This window comes from Hyla sarda, unplaced genomic scaffold, assembly GCF_029499605.1.
Source record: "Hyla sarda isolate aHylSar1 unplaced genomic scaffold, aHylSar1.hap1 scaffold_1173, whole genome shotgun sequence".
Classification (NCBI taxonomy): Eukaryota; Metazoa; Chordata; class Amphibia; order Anura; family Hylidae; genus Hyla; species Hyla sarda.
The window spans coordinates 35,277-47,522 of record NW_026607796.1 but is presented as its reverse complement, the minus strand read 5'-3'; the positions used below and the strand labels follow the sequence as shown (position 1 = coordinate 47,522).

Genomic DNA, 12,246 nt, shown 5'->3' with positions numbered 1-12,246 from the left:
CCTTTGTAAAAAAAAATTTTGGGCCACAGCATTTCATTTTTTTCATATAACGGTGTGTGATTTATAATCACACACCGTTATATATATATATATATATATATATATATATATATATAGGTTACACCAAACACATACACTACAATAGGAATCCGACCCCCCCAGACAAGCATACTGGAGCCCCCTACTGGTGAACCTGTCTGGAAACCCCCAGAGGGATATCAGCCACAGATTCCTGAGTTTGTTGGCGACTCAGGAATCCGGATTGACACGGCCGGATACACTGAAATAGACTATTTTAGTTTTTATTTCAGTGACGACTTTGTCAATCTAATGGTGGAGCAAACAAACTTGTACACCCAACATTTCATTGCCCACCACCCTGATTCGCTTTTGGCCAGGCCCAATGAATGGTACGCCATTAATGCACCCGAAATGAGGACATTTTGGGGCCTCGTGCTGCATATGGGCCTAGTCAAAAAAAACATAGACATCCTCTACCAGACCCCACTCTACGCTATGGCCATGGCACGAGGACGGTTTGAGGCCATTCGGCATTCAGAAATGCCTGTATTACACTGATAATGCGGCATGTCCCCCCTGAGGTGATCCTGACTATGACCAGCAAAGTGAGACCGGTCATAGATCACTTTGGGGCCAAATATTGGGAGGCCTACGTACCCCTCAGGGAGCTCTCGGTAGATGAGTCTCTTGTCAGTTTTAAGGGGAGACTCATCTTCCGCCAGTATGTTCCCTCGAAGCAGGCACAGTATGGCGTGAAGCTCTACAAACTTTGTGAGAGTATCTCCGGGTACACTTACAAGTTTAGAGTATATAAGGGAAGGGATTCCCATATTGAACCCCCAGAATGTCCCCCCCACTCTGGGTGTTAGCGGGAAGCTTGTGTGCGACCTTGTGCACCCATTGCTGGATAAGGGTTATCACGTGTACGGGGACAACTTTTATACCAGCATCCCTCAGTTCACATCCCTCGCCGCCAGATCCACGTCCGCTTTTGGGACCGTGCGGAAGAACCAGAGAGGCCTCCCTCTACATTTTGTACAGACACCTATGCCCAAGGGTGAGTCCCGTGCCCTTACCCATGAAAACCTGTCACTGGTCACGTATAAGGATAAGAGGAATGTCCTTTTGCTGACCATAATTCATGGTAACGGCAGCTCACCTGTCCCTTTGCGAGGTACCACAACACCGGCCCTCAAGTCCGATTGTATTCTGGACTACAATTGTGATAGATGTATATGTGTGTATATATAAATTTTATATACTGTATATGTAAAATGCCCATTTAGGATGAGGCCATGCTTCTCTGTTACTTGTCCACCTCTCCCCCATCTGCTCTCTCCCATCTTGCCCCCACCATCGTGTAGAGGAAGCTGCTGGCCACAAGGACAATGCTACTTCCACATCTGCTCTCTCCTGTCTCACCCCTCCCATCGTGTGGAGAATCAGAAGAAATAAGCCCGCCAAACTGTTCAGGAAAGGCATAGTAGGGGGGTGGGAACTTATGTTAATTACAAAGGTAATATAAGCTTGAACGATTTGAAATAAAGCTCAGTGACGAGCACACAGAACACAGAAGCATTTGAAACTGACAATGGCTCCGTTTGATTTACTTTGGTATACTTCGGTATATAGATTCTGTATGCGGATTTGGCTGGGAGTAAGATAGCTACAAGAACACCGATAAAATCCATGTCACAATCAGTATATGGGGGGGGGGGGAGTTGATCTCTCTGATCAAGTCCTCAAGCCATAGAACTCCATGCAGAAAACACGTGTATGGTACAAAAAAGTTGTGCTCTACATGGTACAGGTGGCCATGTATAACTCTTTTGTACTGTCCCAGTGCGCTGGCAACACAGGGACATTCCTCCAGTTCCAAGAAGAAGTCAGGCGACCGGGAAAGAGCAGGCCGGAGTTCCTGATGAACTGGAAATATAGGTGCCAGGATCATCCCAGGCCAGCACTTTCCAGGTGATGTACCCCACACTGGAAATAAGGGACAATCCCAGAAAAAATGCAGAGTGTGTCACAAGAGGGGGATACGGAAGGACAAGAGGGGGATACGGAAGGACAGGAGGGGGATACGGAAGGACAAGAGGAGGATACGGAAGGACAAGAGGGGATATGGAAGCACAAGAGGGGGATACGGAAGGACAAGAGGGGGATACGGAAGGATAAGAGGGGGATATGGAAGGACAAGAGGGGGATACAGAAGGACACCACAACTCAATGTGACACTTGCCCTGGTCATCCGGGCCTCTGCATTAAGGAATGCTTCAGGGAGTATCACACTTCCATGGAGCACTACATTTTCCCTTTTCATTTTAATTTTCCATAATTTGACCCAAATGTGCCAAGTCGAGTACATTCCAAATTTTAACCCCATAAACCACTAAATTGCCCATAAAAAAAAAAATCTCATTAAAAAAAACTGTTAAGACCTCTGGGGGTATTTTTTGCAAAAATGGGTCATGTGTCACCGAGTCACTAGCATCGGGGTCTTTTTTTTCTTTGTTGCCTCAAATGTGCAGCACTCTCTCCCCACCTGAGCGGGGTGCACATTTGAGGTAACAGAATAGGGACGGCCACACATATCACATTCCCAGAATGATGATTCAGCGCATAGGGTTTGGGGCGGGCATCATTTTTACTTTTGGCTATACTCTGGGTCATCATTCTGGGAATATAATTAGCACATCAGTAGTAAAAATTATCATTTTCATTCCCCCCCATAGTACACTTCATCCATTCCTGGAAAATAAATTTAGGGAACACCCGTCTAGTTCCCCCCTATACACCTTTTCCAGGGGGTGTACTGTGTGTAATAGGGTCACATGTGGGTGTTTCCTTTTTGTTATTTTCCTCTGAATATATGTAACCGTGAACTACTGATATGCCATAGGTCTCTAATGCAAACATAGCTCTATGACTCTTGAGCCTCTATGACACCCACATATGGGGTATTTCCATACTCAGAAGCAATGGGGTTACAACATTTGGGGGAATTTTCTCCTATTACCCCTTGTGCAAATGAAAAATTTGGGGTAACAACAGCATTTTTGTGAAAAAAAAACCTATTTTGTCATTTTACGGCCCACTGTTCAAAACACCAGTGAAGTGTAAATACTCACTGTACCCCTTGTTACGTTCCCTGAGGGGTGAAGTTTCCAAAATGATGGCGCTTGAGCGGGGATCCCGCTGTTCTGGCTACATGGTAGCTCTGTAAACGCTCAAGGCCCCTGAAAAAATTCTCCCAAAGCCGAATGGTGCTCCTGCTGTTCTGAGACCTGGTGTGCACCCGCTGATCTGCTAACATCCAAATATGAAGTATTTCCGTACTCCAAAGAAATGTATTTACAAATTGTGGGGGACATTTTTTCCTATTACCACTTGTGAAAAATTTGGGGTAACCCCAGCATTTTAGTGTAAAAAATCTAATTTTTCCTTTTCACATCCCATTTTAATGAACATTTATCAAACACCTGTGGGGTGTTAAGGCTCACTGTACTGCTTGTTACGTGCCTTGAGGGGTCTAGTTTCCAAAATAGTATGCCATGTGTTTTTTTTTTTTTTTTTGCTGTTCTGGCACCATAGGGGCTTCCTAAATGCGACATGCCCCCCAAAAATCATTTCAGCAAAACTGGCTCTTCAAAATCCCATTGTTGCTCCTTCCCTTCTGAGCCCTCTACTGCGCCCGCCGAACACTTTACATCCACATATGAGGTATTTCCTTACACATTACACATTTTAGGAAGATTTCTCTCTTTTTTACCCCTTGTAAAAATTGAACAATTGGGTCTACAAGAACATGCGAGTGTAAAAAATGAAGATTTAGAATTTTCAGCTTCACTTTGCTGCTATTCCTGTGAAACACCTAAAGGGTTAACACACTTACTGAATGTCATCTTGAATACTTTGAGGGGTGCAGTTTTTATAATGGGGTCATTTATGGGGTATTTCTAATATGAAGACCCTTCAAATCCACTTCAAACCTGAACTGGTGTCTGAAGAATTTGAATTTTGAAAATTTTGTGAAAAATTGCTGCTGAACTTTGAAGCCTCTGATGTCGTCCAAAAGTAAAAACATCTCAATTTTATGATGCAAATATAAACTATACATAGGGGGAGATTTATCAAGAAATGTCTGTGTTAGATCACATTTCCACCATTTTTTTGTCTATTCTTTGACTAGCGTTCCCCTTATTCATCAATAATGCGCAGGAGTAATGATGGATAAGGTGCAGCTCTCCTGTCTAAACACCTTTTCTAAAAAAGAGTCAGACCAACAACCAGAGGCCTGGGTTCCCAATGTACATGTACCTATAGGGGTACGCCACGGGGTGAGCGTTGGCATGCGAAAGCGCAGACAAATACTGGCCATGGACTGGCAATTACTTGTCAGCGCATAGTCGGGCAAACCTCCAGCTGCTGCAAAACTACAATTCTCAGCATGCAGTGACAGAAGGGCATGCTGAGACTTGTAGTTACGCAATAGCTGGAGGCTCAATACTATAACTTTCAGCATGCCCTTTGGCTGTCCGTGCATGCTGGGGGTTGTAGTTATGAATCACCTGGGGCACACTGGTTGCAAAACAGAGTTTGTTACATAACTCAAGACATGTGCCTCCAGCTGTTGCAAAACTAAAACTCCCAGCATGCATGGTCTGTCAGTGCATGCTGGGAGTTATAGTTTTGCAACAGCTGGAGGCACATGGGTTGGGAGTTGGAAAACAGATGATGTTTCCCAGACAGTGTGCCTCCAGTTGTTGCAAAACTACAACTCCCAGCATGCCCAGACAGCCGAGGGGCATGCTGGGAGTTGTCATTTTGCAACAACTGGAGGAGAACAGATTGGGGACCAGATTGGAGACCAGATTGGGGACATCTGCTGGGCCATGTTCTGGCTCCTGCGGCGTCCTGTGCGCTGCGCAATGACGAGTGATGTCATCAACGCAACGTTACCGTCAGTGCGCACAGTGACAGCTCAGGACGCCGCCGGAGCCAGAAGTAGCGCGGACCCCGGGAACAGGTAATTATAAAACCCGGGATGGGGGAGGCAATGGGGCAGCAGCGGCGGTTGGACTTGGGAGGACCCCAGGACAGGCAGGGGGAGAGAAGCGGGCGGCGGCGGTCTCTGGCCCCACTAAAGCCCCTGCAGTTCATTGATTTAAAGCGCCAGCTTTAAATCATTGATCTGCAGCGGCTTCTGAGGGGGGAGGGGGGAGAAATAGCCCAAAACTTCTACCAGAATATCGGTATAAGTTATCGGGCTGGTAACAGCGGGACTTCTGTCAGTTAACCCGTGCGATGTCGCGCATCGCCGGGTTAACTGAATGCCGTCTATAGACAGCAGAATGCGTGAAGGACCTGCGCAATTCACCATCTATAGAAGGGATTCTGTGGGAAGGGGTTAAAGGTTGAATTGTGGAAGGTAGAAATTATTTCACACCTACTGGTAGGTGGTCTAGCTTTGCGCCTAAAAATGTACCTTTACGCACAAAATAGCGACTTTTGACATAAGTCGCAAATGATAAATACGTGACCACTGCAGGGTCAGAAAGAAAAAGTTCTACGGGTCGGAAAAAAAGAGTAAAACTGTCTATATCAAAAGGCGCAGAAAAGTCTCAAAATATGCTGCTTGCGCCTGAACTGCGCCAAAACATAGACAAAAACATGCTCTAAAAGCCATGATAAATCTCCCCCTATGTCTCATCTCTAAACATGTCACTTTTCAGATCCAAGTCATTATATAGTCATTTTACCCCATGTTTATCTACTAAGGGAGTATGAAAAGCTTCTAATACCTTGTTACCTAATCCTGGACTCCCTGATTGCTGTAAGAAGTGGGAACAGGATTTAGGGAAGACTTTTAGTGAGGAACAATGGATTCACGTCTTTACACTGAGCTAAAAATTTCACATAATGGCCCCGAGGCGGGACATCTCTGCGGCCGGTGATAGGCTGAAGCTCCGTGTGACGTGCCGGGCTAACAGGAAGTAAGAAGAATACAGCCCGGGGACCGAACACCTGTACCGGAGTGTACCGGAGCACCGGGGGCGCGTTGGCAGGTAAGAGAAAGTGCGTTTTCTTTTATTTTGCAGCCCGGACGGGATAAAATAAGAAAAGTGCGCGCCGGAGTACTCCTTTAAATATGAGAAACATTGTTAGAATTTTGAGCAACTTCTTGAAGAGGTAAACTTTATTACTTTGTATTTGTTATGCAATTGTTTATGTAAAAGAATAAAGAACCTTTTTCCTTCCAATCCGCGACATATATGGGAATTTACGAGCGTGTAACTGGGTCTTCAATCCGTGTAATAATGGCGCAAAGTGTGAAGTAAAGAGATCTTGTACCAGATGTGATCAGATCTCTAGGGATTTTATACCCCGGGGAGGACAAAGAAAAGGAAAAGAATTACACCGATGTTTACTGAACCCGGGGGACGCTGACATATTGACGACTTCTCATATAGAAAAATGGATTTTATGATCTGAGAGCGAAAATAGACGTCAAGACGGGAAACGCTGGTCTAGGGTTTGTGATAAATAAAAGTATCTGCAGCGTCTTATGTTCAGAAGAGACGATCTTCAAGGGAGACGCGCGGATCCTGTCTGATGCCTTGAATTAAAGTCTCTATAATCATAATGAGAAGGGGGCGGGGACAACACTGACGCGTTACATTCCCTATATACAACGTCAGGGACAATATTACATTTATTATAAGTCCAGTGTGCGGAGATGGATATAAGAATAATAAATCATATAATATAGAGAACTTCTTAAAAATTGGTAACAAGTTTGGAAATGATATATATATATATTACTGTCAACTATCCTATGTACATGGTTAATATATAGATGTGTTATCTGCATCAATTATTCCTCTGAATTGACTTCTCCCCTGTGTGAGTTCTTTTCTTTGATGCTGATGAAGACTTGACTTCTGTGTAAAACATTTCCCACATTTTGAACATGAAAATGGCTTCTCTCCTGTGTGAGTTATTTGATGTACAACAAGATGTGGTTTCTGAGTAAAACATTTCCCACATTTTGAACATGAAAATGGCTTCTTCCCTGTGTGAGTTCTTTGATGTTTAACAAGATCTGATTTCTGAGCAAAACATTTTCCACATTCTAAACATGAAAATGGCTTCTCTCCTGTATGAGTTCTTTGATGTTTAACAAGACTTGATTGAAAAGTAAAACATTTCCCACATTCTGAACATGAAAAGGGCTTCTCTCCTGTGTGAGTTCTTTTATGTACAACAAGAATTGATTTCTGATTAAAACATTTCCCACATTCTGAACATGAAAATGGCTTCTCTCCTGTGTGAGTTCTTTGATGTGTAACAAGACCTGATTTAAAACTAAAACATTTCCCACATTCTGAGCATGAATATGGTTTCTTTCCTGTATGAGCTCGTTGATGTCCATCATTCCTTCTGTGACCTTTATTTTGGTGAACATCCTGTGATGACTGAGAAGACAGGACCTGTATATAAGGATGAGATGACAGATCTTGGCTGTGAAGGGCTGAGGGTGTATCTGGGATAATGGAATGTTCTTCATATGTATCTTGTGTGATATCATCATCTGCTTTATAATCTGAAGATATAAGATTCTCCTCTGATCTCCTGCTACAAGAATCTGCAGAGAATAACACAGATTTTATTATCAGTATTAAAGGGGTTCTCCAGCATAAGGTGATTTTAGTAGGTACCTGTCTGACAGTAATGGACATGCTTAGGAAGGATCTGCACTTGTTTTGGGGCTATATGGCTATGTTGTGAGATTACATAACACTGTGGCTAGCTTTTTGTGAACTGGTATTTCCTGTTTGAGTTTCCTTCTTTGCCTACAAATCCCATAATTCCATTTTCCTCCCTCCCACACATCACCCACCCCAACCCATTGAAACATAAATGAGCTGCACCCATTCAAAAGACCTGTGTTCTTCAATCAGGGTGCCTACAGCTGTGGCATTAGTTGTACATTGATCTCTCTCCCACCAAGCGATCTCTCCACCCATTGAAACAGACAGGCTCCCTGTCATCAGGTGACTAGTGATGTCAGGTCTGGGAAACCTGGGAAAAATCTGAGACAACAGTCATTTTGTATGCTGGTGAAAATAAATATTGGGGAGAAAATCACAGAAGAATTGTGAGAAAACCGTCACACACAGGTACAGACACTATATAATGGACTACACTAACTTTACAGCCCCTGTATCATAGTAAAAAAAAATCCTGGAATACCCCTTTAACCCCTTAACAACCCAGGAAATTGTGTTTTCATTTTTTCCTCCTCATAGCCATAACTCTCTTATTTTTCCATCTACATTGCATTTTAGAGCTTGTTTTCTGTGGGACTGATCTTACATTGTATTAAATGTCCATTAAAATATAAGTCCGGTCCATACGATCACAGCGATATCTAATTTGCATAGTTTTGGTTACACTTTACTACTTTTTTTAAACAATGACAACAAAAAGCAAACAGTGTAAGTACAGACCATGGAAGTCTATGACAAAATCCCATTCAGCACAGCATGATGTATACAGAGTGAGGACAGCTGCATAACACAGTCACTGACTACAGACACAATACAACCTAAACCGGGAACCTTAAAGGGGTACTCCGCCCACAGACAAGAGGAAAAGATTAAAAGGAGGAGCCAAGAGTGCGGCGGACAGAAAAGAGGTGAAAGCCGAGGGAGAACCACACCGGGCCCCCCCCCCCATACCTTATGGAACTTATCAGGGCACTTTCTTATTCAAGGTGAGGGTTTTTTTGAAAAATATTGCAGTATTGAGGCAAAACTTTACCTATATTTACAATTTAGTTGTTTTCTGTAGATTTTAAGTCTTCGGATTCGTTCACACGTTTCCATGGTTACATGGTTTTTCTGCAATTTGCGCAACTATGGTAATAGCCAAATTTGAAAAATCATGGCAAATATACAATGTATGGACACAGCCTTAGGGAAGGTGTATAACTACTATATATCCTGATCCCATAGAGATAACAGCAGCAGTATACAGATTGAGCTGGAGAGGAGGCATATATCTACTATATATCCTGATCCCATAGAGATAGCAGCAGTATACAGATAGAGCTGGAGGAGAGGTGTACATCTACTATATATCCTGATCCCATAGAGATAGCAGCAGTATACAGATAGAGCTGGAGGAGAGGTGTATAACTGCCATGTATCCTGATCCCATGGATATAGCAGCAGTATACAGATAGAGCTGGAGGGGAGGTGTATAGCTACTATATATCCTGATCCCATACAGATAGCAACAGTATTCAGATAGAGCTGGAGGGGAGGTGTATAATTACTATATATCCCGATCCCATAGAGATAGCAGCAGCAGTATACAGATAAAGCTGGAGGGGAGGTATATAACTACTTTATATCCTGATAACATAGAGATAGCAGCAGTAGTATACAGACTGAGCTGGAGGGGAGGTGTATAACTACTATATATCCTGATCCCATAGAGATAGCAGCAGTATACAGATAGAGCTGGAGGGGAGGTGTATAACTACTATATATCTTGATCCCATAGAGATAGCAGCAGCAGTATACAGATAGAGCTGGAGGGGAGATGTATAACTACTATATATCCTGATCCCATAGAGATAGCAGCAGTATACAGATAGAGCTGTGGGGGAGGTGTATAACTACTATATATCCTGATCCCATAGAGATAGCAGCAGTATACAGATAGAGCTGTGGGGGAGGTGTATAACTACTATATATCCTGATCCCATAGAGATAGCAGCAGTATACAGATAGAGCTGTGGGGGAGGTGTATAACTACTATATATCCTGATCCCATAGAGATAGCAGCAGTATACAGAGCACTGTTTCAGACAGAAAAGAAATTCAAAATGAAAAGAACTTCCTCTGTAGTATACAGAGGCTGATAAGTGCTGGAAGGATTAAGATTTTTAAATAGAAGTAATTTACAAATCTGTTAAACTTTTTAGCACCAGTTGATTTACCCCTTTAAGCATGAAAGACACAGAGAAAGGCAGGAGCGCGTACATCTGTAGCTGGAACCCAGGACCGTTCCTCTGCTCCATAGCCTTTCCAGAGGATTAGATACTGGAGGCCGCCCCTGGACATATGGGAGTCAAGGATACTGCAGACCTCATAATCCCACCCCGGCAAGGTGTAGTGAGGTGTAGAGATTGCATAACAACAACTTTAACCCCTTAAGGACAAAGGACGTACCCAAACGGACCCTTTTCCGAGTCCTTAAGGACTCAGGATGTTTGAGTACGTCCTGTCCATTCCCGGCCCCCCCGCCGCTGCTGAAATCGTTCAGCAGGCATCCCAGCATATCACCAAGGGGGGTCATTATGTCCCCCCATGTCGGCGATGGCCATCAGAGACGGCCCCGAACAGCCAGAGCCAGCAGGGGTGAGGTGGCACTGGTGCAACCTCACGATCGCCCTGATTCGTCGGCCGGTTTCCCGGCCGACCAATCAGGGCGCCTGCTGCGGGTGTCACTCCCGCAACCCGCTCCGCCCCTCTTCCAGAGGATGTGAGCGGGTGCGGGACGTGCACACCGGGAGCTGGGGCCCCCGATCCCCGGCGTGAATGTTGGGATCGGGGCCCCAGGAGCGACGGCGGCGGCGAGGGACTGACCTGCAGTGTGGATCGTTGGAGGTGAGTGACAGCCTCCTGCTGTTGCTTAGCAACAGCTCCCAGCATGCAAAAAGGGCATGCTGGGAGCTGTAGTTATGCAACAGCAGGAGGCAGACCACCACAACTCCCAGCATGCCCTTATGGGCATGCTGGGACTTATAGTTTTGCAACAGCTGGAGGCACATTTTTTCTATGGAAAAGTGTACCTTCAGCTGTTGTGTAACTACAACTCCCAGCTTGCACAAACAGCTAAAGTGCATGCTGGGAGTTGTAGTGGTGCATCTGCTGGTTGCATAACTACAACTCCCAGCATGCCCGTTGGCTGTTGGTGACTGCTGAAAGTTGTAGTTTTGCAACAGCTGAAGGCACACTGAGTTAAGTAGCAAACCAGTGTGTCTCCAGCTGTTACATAACTACAATCCCCAGCCAAAGTAGTATGCCTCCAGCTGTTGCATAACTACAAGACCCAGCATGCCCTTCCGCTGTCCGTACATGCTGGGGTTGTAGCTTTTGCAACAGCTGAAGGCACACTAGTTGCAAAACACTGAGTTTGTTACCAAACTCGGTGTTTCACAAACAGTGTGCCTCCAGCTGTTGCAAAACTACAACTCCCAGCATGCACTGATAGACCGTACATGCTGGGAGTTGTAGTTTTGCAACAGCTGGATGTTTCTCCCCCGCCAATGTGAACGTACAGGGTACACTCACATGGGCGGAGGTTTACAGTAAGTATCCGGCTGCAAGTTTGAGCTGTGGCAAATTTTCTGCCGCAGCTCAAACTGCCAGCGAGAAACTACTGTGAACCCCCGCCCGTGTGACTGTACCCTAAAAACACTACACTACACTAACACAAAATAAAATAAAAAGTAAAAAAACACTACATATACACATACCCCTACACAGCCCCCCTCCCCAATAAAAATGAAAAACGTCTGGTACGCCACTGTTTCCAAAACGGAGCCTCCAGCTGTTGCAAAACAACTACTCCCAGTATTACCAGATAGCCACTGACTGTCCAGGCATACTGGGAGTTTTACAACAGCTGGAGGCCCCCTGTTTGGGAATCACTGGCGTAGAATACCCCTATGTCCACCCCTATGCAATCCCTAATTTAGGCCTCAAATGCACATGGCCCTCTCACTTTGGAGCCCTGTCGTATTTCAAGGCAACAGTTTAGGGCCACATATGGGGTATCGCCGTACTCGGGAGAAATTGTGTTACAAATTTTCTGCTTTACCCTTTTTAAAAATGAAAAATTTTTGGGAAAAGAAGCATTTTAGGTAAAAAAACATTTTTTTGTTTTTACATATGCAAAAGTCGTGAAACACCTGTGGGGTATTAAGGTTCACTTTACCCCTTGTTACGTTCCCTGAGGGGTCTAGTTTCCAAAATGGTATGCCATGTGTTTTTTTTTTTTGCTGTTCTGGCACCATAGGGGCTTCCTAAATGCGGCATGCCCCCAGAGCAAAATTTGCTTTCAAAAAGCCAAATGGGTATTTTCTGCTATTACCCTTTTTAAAAATGTAAAACTTTCGGGAAACCAAGCATTTTAGGGAATTATTTT

At 44.4% G+C, this 12,246-nt stretch overlaps 1 protein-coding gene across 1 annotated transcript; it reads right to left on the bottom strand.

Annotated features, from left to right (window-relative positions):
• Positions 1-6,627: 6,627 nt before the first annotated feature.
• LOC130302639 (gastrula zinc finger protein XlCGF71.1-like) lies at positions 6,628-7,442 on the bottom strand (the record flags this gene model as incomplete). The annotated part of the gene is made up of 1 exon (XM_056551722.1): positions 6,628-7,442. A coding segment is annotated over one exon (573 nt), but the record flags the coding sequence as incomplete, so codon positions are not given.
• Between the last annotated feature and the right edge of the window lie 4,804 nt (positions 7,443-12,246).